Source organism: Acomys russatus, chromosome 7 (assembly GCF_903995435.1).
Source record: "Acomys russatus chromosome 7, mAcoRus1.1, whole genome shotgun sequence".
In the NCBI taxonomy this organism is placed as follows: Eukaryota; Metazoa; Chordata; class Mammalia; order Rodentia; family Muridae; genus Acomys; species Acomys russatus.
In genome coordinates, this window is record NC_067143.1 from 61,816,042 (window position 1) to 61,834,899 (window position 18,858).

The 18,858-nt window shown below is 50.0% G+C and overlaps 1 protein-coding gene across 1 annotated transcript in view; it reads left to right on the top strand.

Annotated features, from left to right (window-relative positions):
• The window catches only part of Mical2 (microtubule associated monooxygenase, calponin and LIM domain containing 2), a 224,421-nt gene that overhangs the window by 159,771 nt on the left and 45,792 nt on the right, over positions 1–18,858 (top strand). Inside the window, exons 21-22 of the mRNA XM_051149233.1 lie at positions 14,363–14,546; positions 18,039–18,220. Coding sequence (XP_051005190.1) covers positions 14,363–14,546; positions 18,039–18,220 — 366 coding nt within the window. The remainder of the gene's footprint in view (positions 1–14,362; positions 14,547–18,038; positions 18,221–18,858) is intronic.

An 18,858-nucleotide genomic window follows, 5' to 3' on the forward strand; every position in this document is an offset into this window, starting at 1 on the left:
CTTTAGGAAGGCACTGAGCTGGCCTCTCAGGCTGACAAGAGGCCTGCTCGACCTGCCTCAGAGCCTGCTGAGGTGGATGCAGGGACTCCTCCAGGCTGCTGGCCACCATGTCAGGGACAATTCTCAGAACTACCGCTTCACAGCTGAGCTCCTGAGCCTGGGGCTGCTGCTGTCGTGGGCCTTCTCCGAGGTCTTGGCTGCCATGTACAGGGAGTCTGAGGAGTCCCTGGAGAGCATCCGCAGCTGGCTGCTCAGTTTCATCCCAGCAAAGCTGAAGTGAGATGCGCTGCCCCACGGTGCCTTAACATTTCCAAGTGTAGACTGCGATTTTTGTAGTTTGCTCAGACTCTGCCCAGCATCTTTAACCCATTAGCTCCAAGCCAAAGAGTCCCACACTGGCCACCTCCGCCTGACTTTGGCAGGATTAAGCATCTATTCACGGTGCTAGGGGCCAGGGACAACATGAAGGATTTTCTTGTTTGTTTTTTTTTAAACAACTTTATATTCTTTTTTATTTTTTTTTATACCAAAGTGAGCCATATTTCTGGGTTTACATTTCAATTTTTAACTTTTCTATGACCTGCCAAAAAGAAAGCACTATTTTTCTACAAGTATCAATATTTCTAACTGTTTCAACTTCTATTGCCAGTTTTACAAGGTCCTTGAACTTGGCAGTGGGTTGAGATTTATTGCCGCCAGCAAAGCTGGTGAGCAGAGACTAGAGACACAAAAGAAAGGCTGCCGTCACGTGACCAGTACCTTCCACTTTTCGGCATCCTGATGCTTCCCGTTCACAGTGGGTGCTGAGTTTGTTTGTTTCAAAAAACACATATGTGGGGTGGAGGGGACACAGTAAAGTTAAAAGAAATAAGTAGGAGAGTGGAATAACCCAAAATTTACTAACGCACACAGCGATGTGCCAATGCTATCTGTCCTCGGGATAGGGGAGAGGAATTTTGCTCATATCTTTTAAAATCAAAAAGTAACTTTGCCTCATGCCCACCAAATCGCAGCCAATGGCATAGAGTCACGTGGTTACCAGGTTGCAGACATACATTTTCCTCCCCGCTAATGGGCACTGCAGTGAAAGCCTATCGACCCTGAGTAGCTCTGCCAGGCTGATGCAATGCTCAGGACAAACTATTTCAGATGGTGTTGTTTTCACCCTCATCAAGTCCCCCCAGCCCAGGCTGCAGGCTGAGCCAAAGCCACTCGTGCCCGTTATGGTCCGGCTGCCTCTAGAAAGCATGGTCCTGGTCTGTGAACCTTGCCGTTGGCATCCTGGATGCCCAGTCACGTGGCTGCCGTGTGTATTTCATTGACATGGTCAGAAACTCTTCTTCCAGTGCCCCAGAAAAAGAAGAGTGGCTGGTCTTTGGGTGGCTTCAAGCTCACGGTGTTTTTGACTCTGGAAAGAGCCCCACCCCACTCTGTGATGCTCAGCTGCAGCAGCAGGTTGAGCAACTGGACGGCTGATAAGGGCCTTCTAGGTACTCCAGGTGTCTGCAGACACTGGGTACATGACAGCTATGGAGAGCTGCTACCACTGGCTCACCCTTTAGAGATTAGGAAGATCTGGTTTCAAGGCATCTTGAAAGCTTTGATATAAGTTTCTATAGGGTGGGGAAAGAGGGGGTGCATTTCCTAGAGACTCCACCCTGAAGTCATGGGAAAGACAGGGCATGGCTGTGACCAAGTCCGTGGGAACCAGCACCTCTGACCTTGTTGTAATTGTTGCCAGTGTGGTGACGTACATTGTATCTGCCCCGCTTACAGCTGGGGTTCTAATGGTCACGCGTGATGGAAGGAGCCCTTGAGTCCTATTATGTTTCATTGTGTCACATGAATTCTTGAGGTCATGTTATACTGATTTTTCTCCAGCTCTGGGTGGGCTGGGACACTTTGTGGAATGCTCTGGGAAGCCAGAGTGAACTCTCTTTAAAAAAAAAAAAAGTCATTTATAGCCATATGGAGGCTGGTTTGAATTATTTCTGGTAGACAGGGTGTGTCTGCCACAAGGCTGAGACCGCTGTGTGTTCTGAGACCTTGAACCTTCCTGGTGAGCGAGAGCAAGGGCAGGTCCTGGGAGACAGACACTCTAGAGATGAATTAGCCTCGAGGATGAGTTTGAGACCCCCAGAGTAAAATGGAGACAGAGGGGCTACTGGGGGGCAGAGGGTCCTGGGAACATTTGTGGACTAGAGTGGGCGTTCTGTTAATATGCACCCTGAGCCTCCACACTCGGAAACGAATAGCTGGCCACCACCAGGAAGGATCGTCTCTCCCTAAGGCAACAGTCCTCTGTGGTGGACAGTGGCTGCTCTGTTTCTCACCTCCAGTGCCTTTTCCTGTTGTCAGTTGGATTTGTTTTACCCCCTCGCTAAGGCCTTCTCTCTGTTTTTCTCTTTCCAACCTCACACTGCGGCCGCCAGTACGTTTCAGCCTTCCGGTCCTACACCCACTCCTTGGCTGACACTTCTCTGCTCTCTAAGGTGACTGATTTTCTTGGCAATTTTCAGAGAGAGGTACTAACCCCCTAACCCGCTTTCCGCACCCCATCCTCTGCGTCGGTGGTACTGGTTGCACTAACTCTGAGCGTCTTGCATTACTAACGGACTGCCTAGAGGCATGAGTGGCTGATAGCATGGGGGGGGGGGTCAGCTTGACGTCTGCGTTCTGCCTCCCCCTCTTATGGAGCCCAGCCAGCAGCCTGGGCCCACAACAAGTGCATGCCCCCCCACCCCCCCACCCCCCGCCACCCAGCCTGCACCCTGGGCTAGCCAGCCTCTGCATGCTTTCTCAGCTGCACTTTCAGAGCCTTTTGTCTTCTTGAGAGGGTTCCGTGTGAGACAGTATTGTAAAAGGAGGGCTCTGTCACCTTTGGAAACGTTTCCCCTCAGTGACCTCTTTTAAAAAAAGGACACGTCTAGGAGTATCTTCTTCAGTCAGTTCTCACACAAAGATCACCAATGCCTTTGATTGGAACCGTAAGTGACACGGTTTGCTGCTGCTTTAAAAGTATAATTGTTCCCAGACTCTGTGGCCAGCTTGACCCATGCTCTGTGCTGTGAGTACAGTGAAGCTACCAAGGCTTTCCTCTGGTTCAGCATAGTTAGTGCTAGGGGCTTGCTGTGCCTTTCACGTGCCTCTGGCTCTTAGGTCCCTACTGTTTCACAGGCTTTAATAAGAGCAGCCATGGTCACACACAGGGAGCAGGGCTGGATTTCAGAAATAACTCAGGCCAGCCACTGTCAATGCTCCTGTACATCTATCTAGCCTGCACGGTCTCTCTCTCTCTCTCTCTCTCTGTCTCTCTCTCTCTCTCTCTCTTCTGCGCTCCTTTACCTGGAGCAGCAGGATAGTCATGTGCTACTACAAGAAGCAGTCGCAGGAAGGGAAGACAGCAGATATGGGTCCCGCACACATCTTCAGACTGCAGTCAGAGTCTATCTCCCATGTAGCTAGAGCTACCCTGCCCTGCATGCTGCACTTGCTTGCTGCATTGGCACAGAGCCCAGCCAGTACAAATTCCTCTCCTCTCCTCTCCTCTTTTCTTCTCTTCCAGCATTCCCCTCTCTAAAATGTCAACCAAAGAGAGCCCCCAACCCACTCCCCACCCCCACTCGCAGCCTCCTCAGGCTCCCCATCTCATGGCAAGGCATGTCGGTGACCCTAGAGAATTCATTTACAGTGCCATATGGAACCCTGTATTTTACACACAGCAAACGATGTTTAGGTTTATTTATGATCTTTAATGCTGTAAATGAAAATAAATATGGTTCTTTATAAAACTCACCGTTTCCTCTCTTCTTTGCCGTGGAAGCTTCTAAAACCTCAAACACAGGGACCGGTTTAGGGGAGCCATCCTCCTCTAAACTGCTGGCAGGGGCTTGCACTTGTGGTGGTGACCCGGGACTCTATGGGGCTATGCCAGGGCAATCTGAAATATTACCCAAAGGTAATATTTGGAAAAATGTCACCAATACTCCGGTGTCAGGCTTTGGGGTCTTTTCCTGAAATGTCTGATACTTTGCTGTTCTAGATGCTGGGCAGAGGAGGAGAAGGCCATGTGACTTCAGCTCTTAGGACCAGGCTATGCTGACAGCTGTCCGGGCCCATTTTCCTGACACTTGCAAGTCATGGCTTTATATGAGGGCTTTACCAAAAGCCTCGCATGTTTTGGTTCTTACAGAGAAAAAAGAAAAAATGAGTCTTTCCATGGTTCGCACTGGTTCGCCCAAGTAATGAACACAAAGTAAGGAGGAAGAGGTGGGCATCAGTCCCTTGGAGGCAGTGAACCAACAATTGTGCTCACCAGCCTTGTACTATAAGGTCCTACCCACCTGGCGGCTGAGCACAGTGCCCAGCGGGCTCTGTCCAACTCCACTCTGTTTAGGGGAAGGACTTGGGGCGGGGGTGGGGGGCTGTTCTCCCTTGACTCGTCCAGGTGGTGCCAGATCTCTGCGAGGACTCCCTTTGCAGCAGCTTCTGCCCCTGCTAGACCAGATGTGGCTGAGCTTCTAGTACTAGCATAAAAAAACAAAAACAAAAACAAAACAAAACTGCTGTGGCCTCTGAGGGCCTGGGCATCTCCCAGAGAGCATTTCTGGGATTCCAGTCTCCGGCTCAGCTGCTGGTGCCCAAATCTGCTTTCAGTGCCACCACAGGTTGTGGCCCAAGGTCCCTACCTCCTTCTCTTCCATTCAAGGAAAGCTATTAGGGCCTAGAAATCAGGGACGCAGGGAGGGAAGAACAAATGACTAACCCTTTCCCTAGGCAACAGTTATTATTGTCCCAGGCAATTATCCCAGGTCCAAGAATGTAGCAAAAAGGCCCTTGTGCATCCTTGGTGTTTAAGAAGGACGCATCATCTTCGATTGGTGTTTTAATTCTGATTCATCTTATCTACGCTCCTGCTCATCTTCCCTAGTTTTCCCGAGCAGCTACTGTGTGCTAATGAATATGGTGCCAGTCTCTATTAAATCCTGAAGGCTCGTGTTAAGTCTCTGATAGAGTCCTCTGATAAATAAGCTTAATTGAACTGTTTGATTTGGCGTTCTCAGACCTGCTTGGAGAGTATCTTAGTTTGATTGGGTTTGACTATGATATCCTACATAATTGGTATTTGATAGAATATTTCTTGATTAAAAAACAAACCATGAAGACTTAAATGCTTGCGGTGGGGAGAGCAAATCTAAGAGTTTGGTAGGCAAGCATTCTACCAATGAGCTCCCTCCCAACCCTAAGACTGAACGTTTTTAAGGTAGTCTAATAAAATTAAATATTAGTCCCTGCACTACTCAGGCAAGGAGGCCACGCCTGCAATGCCTTCACTTGAGAAGTAGGGACAGGGGAATCAGGAATTCAAGGTCATCCTTGGCTACATAGCAAGTTCAAGAAAAACTTGGGCTACATGAGATCCTATCTCAAGAAAATAACTGCCCTCACCCACCCAAGAAGTTCCTAACAGGGCAAATTTGTGTTATACATGTATTAAATACAATTGAATATTTGTTAGATCATGCAAAAAATTCATATAGGAAAAACATGAAACGATTTTGACCATTTACATGTTAAATGTTTTTAAGTGTGTGTGTGTGTGTGTGTGTGTGTGTCAAAGTGTGGGTTTGTACACATAAATACAGTGTCTTGGGTACCAGAAGAGACTATTGGGTTCCCTGGAGTTGCAGCTAAAGGTGGTTGTGAGATGCCAGATGTGGATGCTGGAACCAAACTCTGGTCCTCTGGAAGAGAAATAGGTATTGTTAACCACTGGGCTACCTCTCCAGTCTCAACCCTCTACATTTTAAAAACAGAATAAAAACCAGGCATGGTGGCACACATCTTTAATCACAGCAGTCAGGAGACAAAGACAGGCAGATCTCTCTGAGCTCAAGGCCACTCTGGTCTACACAGTGAGTTCTAAGACAGCCAGGGAGACCCTGTCTCAAAATGCAAATAAATAAACAAACAAATAACACAAGCAAACCAATCATATAATTGTAAAAAATAAAATATTAACTAGGCAGTCAGACTGGAGGGAAAAAAATCTGAATTAAATACAGTAACGCGGAAGCTCATTGCCAGGTATTTAACTGGTTCACTTAAAGCTGCTGTTTCTAGGCACCTCCCACAGTGACCCTGGTGAAGTTAATCTTTACTGAGCCATGACCCAAGAGTGAGTAAAGGCTGTGAGCAAATAGTTCCCAATTAGGCAAATTCAGAAAGTAAACACTGAAGGGGGGGGGGGCGAGGAAAGCATTTGAGTAAATGTCCTCTCTTGGAGTTCAAAAGAATGTAAATGACTCTGTGACCCCACCTAGTCAGAAGCGAAACAGAGGAAGCAGTGATGGTGAGGGAAAATACCAGCTTAGGCGGACAGCAGAGACAGTCTCTTTCCTGAAAGGCAACATAGCAACCAAGATTGCCCTTCAAACAAAGACTCTGTCCTTTGGACCAGGAAGGAAGAAATCTCCGTGTCCCTTGAGTGGTAAGAAGAGTGAGCTCAGCCTCAGAGGAGGTGGCTGCTCCTTATTGGTGTGGACTGCTTGGTTTTTCACAGTTTTACACCATCACCACCCTGAAAATCTTTAAGTCAAAGAGCTTCTGCCTCCTTCACTGCCCTGGGTCAGCTGCTATCTGCCCAGCACTTTCCTGGGCCCATCCCTGGGTCAAGCTTCCACTTCCTCCTTGTAGCACCATGAGGTCCATGAAGAAAGGAAAGAGGATTTCTAGGAAAGATCACTGGTGCTAGACAGTGATTTACAGTGGTTTCCGCCACTGTGAGGGAGCAGAGAGCACCATGGCCCAAGTTAGGCCAAGACCCTGTGTGGTAAGGATGCAAGGACGTGGCTGGAATCCTAGCTTTGCCCCCTGGAACTTTGCTCCCGCCGCCGTGTCCCGCGTGAGCCCCCACCGTGCACCAGAAGCTAAGAAAGCCTCTTGCGCTGGGATTTGGAAAGGTGGAATGGATAAGTCAGCCCAGGTCAGTGCCTGGGACTCTGCAGTCGGGGTGCTCTGCTGAGCTCTGGGATTGCTTCTGGGAAGGCTTCATTTTGACAGTGTAGTTAATCTGGATCCCCTATAAGGTGGATAGACACTAGACAGAGGCCCCCCCAGAGCATGCTGGGAGGCACCATCTTTCCTCTCGTGTACTGTCATCCCCAGCCTCTTCAAGACTACCAGCTATTTCCCCTCAGACAGAGGACTCAGCTCTAGAGTTCTGCCTCCTGTCACCCGTCAAAGCTTTGCGTGGGGAATGCCCGGACCTCAGCTAAGAGGAAACACAGGCCCTGGCTGTGATGTTACCTGTCTCTCCCCCACCCCCCATGACTGCCTGCACATCCTTAGGCATCTCCATCTCTGATCCACCTCCAATATCAATGTTTTTACAAACCAGTCTCCCCTGTTAACTGTCTCCCTCACAGCAAAGAGCAGTCTCTCCTCGTTCCCCTCTCAAAAGCCGGGAGCCATGCTTGAGTTTGCCTTATCCTGGACCCACACCTAGTCCACTTAGAATCTTCCCTGAGGACAGAAAAGTTTCTTTGGGCTGGAAAGGTCTTGCTGGGGTCCAGCCACAGCTAATGACAGAGCTCTGTAGGAACTGCATGTATATACTGCGTGTCACGCCATCCCTACACAACACTTCCACGTCATCCTCTCCTTGCCTCCTGAGGGCTGTCACCCTCAACATGCAGTAGTGTCCATATAGCAGCAGGCAGGTTCGGGTGCCCCCCCACAACCCCACCCCACCCCTGCCAAGCCCAGATACACGTGAATTGGTAGCTGTTCCCATGGTAACTTTAACACCAAGGTGTCACAAGGCCACCAGGCCACACACATCCTCTCTCCTCTCTCACTGTCTAACATAGGAGTCCAGGTGACACTTGGAGACAATAGGGTCGCATAGGGGATGTCCCGCCATTATAATCCGGGCTCTGGGTGGGCCAAAGGCATTGACTGCTATCTTTGATCCATTGAGCGCACGTGTGGCTAAAGCGAAGGGCCCACCCAATTAAAACGGGCAGACTCTCAACCGTGCGGGAGGCCAGAAGTGCTATCAGTCCTGTCTCATCAACCCACACCAGGCCTACCCAGGTGTAGACTCCATTGTGGATCTGTGACAATGCCTACCACACCCTCTGCCCCGAGGGTGCTAGGAGGAGATTCAGCTTTGCCTAGCACCAGCCTGAGATGGAAGATAAACACAGCTCCAAGGCTGCATCCCTTCCTGACAGATGCCTGCGGAGGTGGGGAGCTACCCTGCAGAGACCCCAGGTCATCCTTCCCCATCTTGTTAACAGAGTTATTAGGGACATACACATAATACACACACGTGCACTTACACGCACTCAGACATGCATTCACACTCGCACACACGTATACTCTCACCCGTAAACACGCGTGCAAACACACTGGGTCTATGACACCTGGGAAAAGCACAGGAAGGCAGAAAGATCAGTCTTCCAGGTGGAGGCCAAACCCAGATGCTCAGGGCTACCTATCCATACCCTAGGAGTCCTAACAAGACAGGCTTAGCCATTTTTCCTCAGTAGGCCAATTAAATAGGCAAGTAACAGAGAGAGAAAGATGTATTCAATATGACTACATTAGGAAAAAAAAACACATCTAGTGAACCACCACCATCCACCTCACCCCTCACCCCATCCACTTCTCTACCCCTCCTCCCAGCCCAGTGCCCCCAACACACACTACCATCCATCTTTGAGGTCTTAATGGAGATCTGTGTTTATAGAGGCCAAGTGGTATGGAAGACTAAGCAATACTGGCAGAGGTGTGGCCCCACCTATCCGTGTCTTGGCTTCTGTCTCTCTGCCATGGTGACCTGCAAAGTGTCAGCACTGTATGGAGTCTCTTTCCATGAGAAAACCACCAGGTTTTCCTTACCCAAGCGTTGGACTCTAGGGAGAGCCCAGTGTCTTGAGATCCCTTGTCTCAATAGCGTAGCCGAAGGGGAGGGCACATGTGTCTCTTTTAGACTGTCTTCATGTCTGCCAGGACATGACAATGACTCTCAAAGAAACGAGAGCATTGGTCCTGGCAGCACAAAGCTGGAGGCTGAACTGACTAGGCACAGTGCCTGTTAGTGACAGGGCGGAGGTGGAAAAGGAGAGCCATAGTCCAAGACTATGCCCCGCCCCCCTGCAGCCAGTACACAACTGCCCACCCTGCTTGCTGCTGAGGAGCACACAAAGCTGTAAGAAAGACATTGCACCCCACCCCTCATCCTAGTGAAGGGGATCTGATAGGAACCTGCTCTGGCGGCTGGTGTCTGATCTCAGGATGCATACGAGGCTGGCATGTCCCTCGTGTCTGGCTCAAGGGTTAGGATGAAGGGTCTGAAATGAGAATAAGTAAACTCCGCTGAGGCCCACAGGATAAAGTTCGGCATAGTTCCCTTTCTCTCTGGGCAGAGGTGTGCCCTCCATCCGGGAGAGCACGGCTTCTCTTCCATGTCCATCTGTTAAATGAATGTGTCTCCTTGCTTAGGCTCTTGCTGGGGCCAGCCAGGGCCCTCTAAAGTAACACTATCTGTCTTGGTTTTATTCAGCAGAGGGTGGAGCTGTGTATACACACACATATATACACATATACACAGACACACACAGACATGCACACCACACACATATCCAGTCACATACACACACAGAAATGCACATACACAATCACACACTTACATATATACACACACTCAGACACATACACACAAAATCACACACACATACACACAGGCATGCACACACACTCACATACATAATCACACACACTCACATACACATACAATCACGCATACATATACTCACATATACACTCACGTGTATACACACACACTAAAGCACACAAGCACTAACATATACATACACATACTCAAACATGCACTCACACTCACACACATACATACACTTTCACACACACACATATATACTCTCACACATTCACAACACACACACACACACACACACACACGCACACACACACACACTGGGTCTATAACACCTGAGAAAAGCATAGCAAGGCAGAAAGATCAGGCTTCTGGGTGGAGGGCAGACGCAGATGCTCAGAGCTACCTCAGTCACCACTGAACATCCCCACATTCTCTACTTCCATAGGACACTGTGAGGAGTCATCACTCTCAGAAGCTAAGGACCTTGGCATTGCCAGGGTCGCATCTTCCTCCCAGAGCAGCTCTAACTCCCCTGGTACCGTGTGGAAGTACTGCCTGCCCGTGCCCTCTGTCATCCTGCCAATGCCTCATCTCCCCTCACTGATCAGAGCCCACCTTACAGGAGGCTAGGGAGGGGCACTCTGTGCGTAGCATCACAGACATCTGCCTGTCTGCGCTGGCCTGCGTGCCTGCCTTCCCTGCTCCGCACTGTTACAGAGGTGTAGCCCCTACCAGCTACATTGTCCAGGGTGCCTTGAACTAGCTCCCTGTTGGGTTTGAGACCAGGGTGCACTGGTGGAAGGGTGGGGTCTGATCAAGAGAGGAGCCAGGGTATTATTACTCCTGACACTCATACCCCTAATATTATGGCAGTGGCCTTGGCTTCTGGGGTCTGGTAAGGCTTGGCCCTTCATTTTGGCCCATCTAGCGTCGCCATGTCTCCTGGCCTGCCTTGCCCTTCCTCTGCTGAGCTCTTTGGCTGGGCTTGCATATTCTCCTTTGGATCCTGATGTTTTTAGTTCCCTCCACACATGTTTTATTTTCAACTTTTGTCCATCAGGGTGAAGGTACCAAAGGGAATTTCTTCAAGCCCCAAACCAGAAGTAACTCTGGTAGCCAGGACCTTGAACATGTCTCTCAAATCTCAGTGGTGTGTGCAGCCTCCTCTTCTTCCTCCTTCGTGTGTCTGGGACTTGCTGGGTGACTGTAAACTGAATGTCTAAGGATGGGATCCAGGTCTGTCCCTCTGTGTACCCTCTGCCAAGGATCCGGCTGACAGGGCAGCAGCCATCAGAAACAAGCTTTTTTCAGCGGAGACATGAGTGACAACTCAGCAAGGCCACTCAGACTCTTGGGTCACAAATATTCACTAGTCTGAGGGAGACAAGTGTCATATGACTGGGGCAGGGGTATGTTCTGCCAACTCTTGGAAGGGCTACAAAGTCAAGAACAGAGTGTCACTGTCCAACCAACCAAATGGTTCCGCCGTGGTCACAGATGTACAGACTGACAACGTGTGACCATCTGTGGGTGGCTTAACCTCTTCAATGCTTCCGTAATTGCAGCAATAAAATGGGAACCACAAAATGCTTTGCATGAAGTGTAACAGAATTAGTACAAGGCAGTGCTCAAGCTATTCCTGGCATATATTGGGGCCTAGTAAAAGTAAGCTGCCACTGTTCATATTACAACCATCACTATAAACACGATCAAATCCAAAGCCACCACCATCAGCACCCCACCATACCTACCGCCATCACCATAACCACCACCCAAACCACAACTACTGTTACCATAGCTACCATCACTATCATCTAACCCACAACCACTTTTGTCACCCCTATCAGCAAAACTACAACTACCATCCCCATCACCCCAACCATCACTACCGCCACGACCACCATCACCATCATCGTTAGCAAAGCAGCCAGTAATATTCCCCAGACACCTCACTTCCCAGTTGGGCTAGTATAAAAGCATAGGCAGCCTTACACAAGTAGGTTTGCATGTACACCAGGAGACTAATAGTCCGCTAGTTGAGTTGGCCTGTACTCACCTTTGATTTGACCTTGTAGTATTTTACAACTTACAGAAAGCTTAGAACTTCTTGAATTGTCTTTACAGGCAGGAAATGCAGCTAAGAAGCAGATAACTCTTCCAGAGAGAGAATGTGTGTGTGGAGCGAAAAGAGGGATTTGAGTGGAAACATGAAGAACACAGTGTTTAAGGGCTGAGGTGCAACAATGAGGAAACAGGGAAAGAACGTGTCTCTCAAAGTAAAGAAGAGTGAGAATCCAGGGCCAAAAGGGAACCTCAAAAAACAAAAAACAAAACAAAACAAAACAAAAAAACCAAACCAAAACAACCAACTTCTGTGTACTGGGTTCAGCAACAAATAGCCTTCAGGGAATTTTCTAGGAGTAAGAGGGTAGACAGGTAAAAGTCTCATCAGGATTGTAGGAGACTGATAAAGGGAAAAAGAAAGCTTGTCCAACTCTTCCAGGATTGGCTGGAAATGCGAGACGAGTGAGTGGGCTGGAGGTGGCACCTCCTGTATATTAAAAACAAATGGGACTGATCCAGTAGGCAAAGTCAAGACCACTGGAAAGAGAAGACAGCGAGCCGTATTGGGGGTGAGAAGTGAGGGGAGCTGAGTCCAGCTGAGGTTTAATTCTAGAGAGGAAACTGGACAGCTGCCTCCCTGTGTCCAGAGAAGGCTCACCACCCAGCGACTGGCCAGGCTGGAGGTGGGCTCGTGCTCCGCAGGCATCTCACGAGCACCGGCTTCATGAGACATGAGTCCAGCAGCAAACGAACCAGACAAAGCACCACCCACATCCTAGTCCTGTAAAGAGATGACAAAGAAAGTAAAAAGGAAATTAAACAGCTCATTAGAAGGTGAGATTCACTATGAAAAATAATAAAGAGAGCAGAGCGCTGAGTGTGTAGCCACATTGAGCAGGACAATTCAACACTGAGGTGACACTTGACCGAAGCTTCAAAGCTTTCCACCAGTGAAGGGAGTATCCAGGGACAGCACTAAACAGCAGACTCCAGGGCACCGTGAGAGGCCTGAGGTGGCGTTTGCCTAAAGTCCTGAGGGCACAGCACAGTGGTAACACAGTAGGAGCAGAGCAAGCCAAGGGACAATGTGAGGAGGTAAGGGAACAGAGGCCACAGAGCTGTGGGAAACCTCTTGGGGGATTTTTGAGCAGGGGTGGCATTCTCCAACTTGCATATTTATGGTTAATTCTTCTGAAAGGTTAAAGGGGTGGAGCTCAGCAGAAAAGGGTTGGGGCCCAGGTAGAGACTTTTTAAAAAAAATAATTTAGACAAGATGTGATGGGGCCAGGCTGTGGGACATGGCAGGGCATCATTCCTGGTGCATTTGAAGGAAGAGTCATTGGCGCTTGTAGAGGGCTTCGTGAAGGGTGAAATAAAGGGTGGTTAGCAAGGATGCCATTAGAGTGCCAACCTAAGCCACCTAGACTCCATACTTGTAGAGGGCTCTGTGGGGGATCTGGGTGGTGTCAAAGATGCCATGCCACCTTAGGTCCAGGAGGCTCCAGTTGCCAATGACTTAACTTGGGGTAATGATGGTGGAGCAGGTGTTGGGGAAAGTGAGGATGGACTTGTTGCACATGACGCATCTGCTAGACACAGGCATGGAGTCATCAAATAGACAACAAGAGACCCACATCCAGATGCAGGGGGATCATCTAGGCTGCTGATGCAAAGCTGGGAGTCCTCCCTGTCCAGGAAGACACTGGACAGAGTCTGGGAGCCCAGAGGAGACTTTTCTGGAAGAACTTGGCAGCTAGGTTACAGGTCAAAGAGATGAGGGCTGAAGGGCTGCAGGGATGACTCAGTGGTTCAGATCCCCAGAAATCCACGGAAACACCAGGTAGGAGTGGTCTCCCCTGTAATCACAGCCTTGGAAGATTACTAGCCAAGATTTAATGGTAAGATCCTGTCTTAATGAATAAAGCCCAAGAACAGTCAAGGATGAGTCTAGATATGTCAACCTCAGGCCTCCATATTGCAAATATACACACATACATACACACCCACACACATCTGCTCCCACACACGTAAGGCCATCCATCCATGCATGTGTTTACACACGCACGCACGCGCACACACACACACACGCGCGAAAATGGAAACATTTCAGGGGTGGGATTTGCCTTTGTTTTTGTTTTGAGGCAGGGTCTCACTGTGCAGCTCTGGCTAGCCTAGAATTCACTGTGTAGAGCAGGATGGCCTCATAAATTCACAGAGATCCTCCTGCCTCTGCCTCCCAAGTCCCAAAGACATGCGCTACTATGCTTGGTGGAAACATTTTTTTAAACAACACGTTGGTAGAGTTAGTTTGAACAAAGCAGTCAGAGGCTCGTGAGCCCGCCATGGATCCATCTCGGCCCCTCCCTCCAGGTTAAATGGGATGGTGCCTGCATTCATGCATTACACACATCAGGAGTGCCCTAAGCATCAGGGCATCTGCTGGGCTGAGAGGTGGCCCTTGGCAATGGCGCAGAGGATGGGGAGGCCTGTCCTTGAGCATCTGGATGGACCAGAGGCTCCCTTTCCAGCGTCCTACCCAGACACCCAGAAGAGCCGGCACCCTGAAAGAGACCATTTGTTCTGCTATCTGTATAGGCCCTACTCTCTTGGCAGATGAGCCCACCTCTCCCAAGAAGCCAAAGAGTGTCCCTGAGCCCACACCCAGAGTCATGGAAGTTGAAGCCACCTCTCCCCGACCCTCTGAATGGACTTCAGTGAGGATCAGCCCTGAGGAGGAGGATACAGTCGGGCAGGATGTGCTGGCTGTACGTGTCCTCGTCACCAGTGAGGACAGCAGGTATGCCCAGATTGCTGAAGGGATGGGTGGGAAGGCTGCATTTGGGATCTCTCTTCTCTTCCCTGGGAACTCCTGGCAGAAGAGACTCTCTGGGCCTGATTCCTCGTCTGTTAATGGGGACTGTGACAGTGGCTTGCCTCTGACGGAGCATAAGACTCAAAGAATCGACACATGCCAAGTACTGCTTGGTGCATAGTAAATCCAATAAGACTATGTAGTCATTATTTTCTTAGAGCAGGGAAAGGCCGCCATGGCTCTACTGTCTTCCGGAGGAGTCACCGTGATGCAGGCACACTAAGGGGCCACTGTCATGCAAGCATATTAAGGGGCCACCGTCATGCAGGCACACTAAGGGGCCACTGTCATGCAGGCACACTAAGGAAGGGCTGCAAATGAGTGACACCTGTCCCAGGGAGGCTCCTGGGCCCTCCCATGCTAAGACGGGTAAAGAATGCAGTTCTTAAGCACCTAGCATTTGATCCACACCAATCGTGGTTAGGAGGAGAGCAGCCTCTCCAGCCTCCACGCACACTGAGTGCACAACCAATAGTATCAACTGCTTATTAATGCCTACACTCTGAGTGTGTAACTGTGACTCATATACCAGGTGAGGTCCTTGCTATGAGACACTTTCACTACCTGGGTGGGCAGCTAGGGAAAACAAGGAAGCATTTAACAGGAAAAACACTACCCATGTGTCAGGCAGAGAAATATAGCACGGAGTTGTGTTATAAACGGGGTTGGGATGGCTACCCTAGACTGGATAGCCAGGAAAGGTATCAGTTACCGAGTCCCATGGTGAGTGCCAAAGCATCTCCAGAGTGAGTGGGTTACGGTCTTTCATCACGTGTGGGCCTGAGCTAAGGGGCCTCTGTGAGACTGTGCTGGTCATGCTAGGCTCACCCAGATGGCTTCAGGATCTAGCTGGGTGTCATCTAGATCAGCGGGAATGGCATATGAACAGAATGGAAGGTCAGTGTGGCCAGAAGCCAATAAGGGGGTAAAGGATGGATTATACTAGGAAGCTGGGGTATAGTTCAGTCATAGAATACTTACCTAGCATGTACAAGGCCTTGGTTCAATCCCCAGCCCCGGAAGGAAAGAAGAATAGAGGGAGGGAGGGTGGGAGAGGGAAGGAGGGTGGGAGGGAGGGAGGGAGGGGGAGGGAGGGAGGTTGGTAGATTAGTTATGAAGAGGTTAATGAATTTATATTTTATTCTGGGAATAATTGAAAGAGTTAAATTCTAGATGACTCATCATTAACAATTTTAGATATCTACAGGCTTTGGTGTGGAGAGCAGAGAAGACAGGATGGGTGACAGTGAAGGAGACCTGGTAGGAGCCTGTGGCTCCTGGGGATTGGGGGGACACAGGTCAGAGCCATGATGATGAATTTGCTGATAGTTTAAACATGAGCAGGAGAGGGAGCAGCAGGACACCTCCTCAGTCTTCACCTAAATTACTGAATGGATGGTCCAGACATCTCTAGGGATGGCTGGGGGTCAGGAGCATACAAGTTGTGGGAAAGCCGAGTGCTCAGTGCCGGACCCATTGGGCTAGATGGGGGTGCGTCTCTGCGGACACTGAGTCTGCATTAAGTCCACAGCTTCTGAGGAGCATCTTTCTCTGCCACTTGAACCCCTGCAGTTTTCTTTCCTACACACGCATCGACACAGCCATGCTGGTGGGGGAAAGCTGCCTGCCTGTTCTGTGCCTCCCTAGGGATAAGATGTTTGGCCTCAAGAGCTAAGCAGCTGCATTTTTGTTTGTTTGTTTTGTTTGTTTTGTTGTTTGTTTGTTTGTTTGTTTGTTTTGGTATTTTGAGACAGGGTTTCTCTACCTAACAGCCCTGGCTGTCCTGACACTCTCTTTGTAGACCAGGCCTCAAACTCACAGAGATGTGCCTGCTTCTGCCTCTGCCTTTGCCTCCCGAGTGCTGGGATTAAATGGGTGCATCACCACACCCGCCCAGCAGCCGAAGTCTTACTGATCTTCGTTGACATTTGTGGGTTTGGTTTGGTTTGGTTTCGGGCAGAGTCTCATGTGGCCCAGAGTAGCCTTGAACTCACTATACAGCTGAGGCTGGTCTTAAAATCTTGATGCCCCTCCAAAGTGTTAGGGTTACAGGTGTGTGTATCCACACCTAGTTTACAAAGTGCTGGGGGACTGAAACCAGGGCTTTGTGCATGCGAGGCAGGTACTCCACCAACTTACCTATACCCGTAGCCATAGAGCCATGGCATGGGAGGCAGGAAAGTGAGAGAGAGAAAGAGAGAGAGAGAGAGAGAGAGAGAGAGAGAGAGAGAGAGAGAGAGAGAGAGAGAGAGAGAGAGAAGTAGTAGTTCAGGAGGCCTGGTCTGGAACCCTCCCCCCGTTCTGTCTAAGACTGCAGCCTTCTTGGACCATCAGGGCAAAGTGCCCCAGACTGGGAGCCTCATGGAAAGTCTTCTCACATTTTGGGGGCCGGGGAATGCTGTATGACAAGACTTCTTCTGGGGAGATGCAACACATGTCTACTCACCCCAGATAGGAGCCATGACAGACTGAAGGTCAGATACCACCAAAGTTTAACTTGGTGAACCTTGGGTTTTATTGGAGCTGCCTACAGGAATATGGGTGAGGTGTTACTTCAGGAGCAGAAATGACAAAGACAGTTGCGTCACCAATGCCCACCCCAGGGTGGGTGACATCTCACAAATCTGAGAAGCTGGGGCACAGTGCACAGCCTGCAGCCAGCTCAAAAGGTTGGAGAGTGTTCTTTCCAGGTGCCTCGTTGGTCTAAGCCTCTCCTCAGCTGGTTTCTGTTCCATTCAGGTGGTCTGGCCACTGAGCCTTCCTTCCTGAGTCTCCTTGGCTGCTCAGCTCGCTCTCTCGTCTGAGGGAGACTCTTGGCTTTTGTTGCTTACTCTGGTGGGGCGGGGTCTTGTGAGTCTGGTCAGATTCAGGGACTTCCTGAAGCTATTTTGACTTGTAACCTTCCTGCTTAGGGAGTTTCCTTGCAGGATGGAATAGCTCAATAGTGGAGTAAACTCATACAAGTGTGAGATGAAAGAGGGGCAGAGGAGAATTCTACTAGGGGCTCTCAGGGAAGGGTCTGTCCCAAGCCTCTCTATGGCCTGTAAATGGCATCTTCCTGTTTGCAACGGCAGCCATCTTCTATGTACATTTTATGTCCCTGTTTCTTCTTATAAGGGCACCAGTCATAGGGTTAGGGCCCACCATATTGACCTCATTTTAACTTAATCACCTCTTTAATGGTCCTCTCTAAGAGCAGTCATGGGCTGAGGTATTGGGAGGGGGCTGCCCTCTTAGCATAGGAATCTAAGGGGACATAATTAAGGACATGACAGAGCTAAGTCTTCGCCCAGACACAGAGGTCCCTGAGCTGACACCCTTGTTCCAGCCCCGAGGGCTGTCAGAGAAGGTGATGCCATGCAGGTGGGAGGGGGGATGACTAGGACTTCCTGTCTACCTTCCTCTTCCTTCTTCCAGCTCTGATACAGAATCCGACGATGACAGCGTCACGGGCCCCTGTGAAGAGGCTGGTGAGGAAAGACCCCAGCTTCCAGAATGCCCACCTCCGTCAAAGACCCTAGCCCGGCGCACCTCCCTGCAGGAGCCCCTGACCCGGCCAGTCTCCCTACTACACCACAGGGAACCACAAGCTATGTCTGGTGAGTCATAGGCTCCACCAGGCTTCAATCAAGGACACAGAGAGGGAGCAGGGACTCTCAAATCCCAGGGGATGGAATCCCTGCTGAAGGAAGCCCATGGGGGGGGGGGGGTCAGGGCAGGGGGTGGGGCGAGGGCGGGGTCAAGATCAGACTCTATCTCCGGAAGCTTCAGACTCACAACAGGATGATGTCTAGTAGTTCTGGGCAGCTATTGGGGGTCGCTGGCTGTCGCACATAAGGAAACCCAAGTCTCCTTTGCCCCGTGACAGCCTCCTTGTGTCTCTGGGGCCCTCCAGCATTCCATAATCTCCAAGAGAAGAAACATGGGTCTGGGTGCTATGTGAGCCTAGGTAACTCAGTCTCCTAGGCCCACCTGAACATGCACCTCCCAGGGTGCCCCAGGAAACATTACCGGTGTGTGAGGGAGTTAGATGAAGTGCGCCCAATCTTGACCTACACTGTAATGAGAGTACTTTCTATACCTGGACCTTTTCCGCAAATGACCCCTTCCCATCTCAAGGCTGACCTGAGACGTGAGTAGTGTGTAGCTCATTCTGTGGGATATGCTATGATCTCCAGCCAGTGACCAGTGTGGCCAGGGCTGGTGATTCCACTCCCTAAGCTCAAGCCAGCTAGGA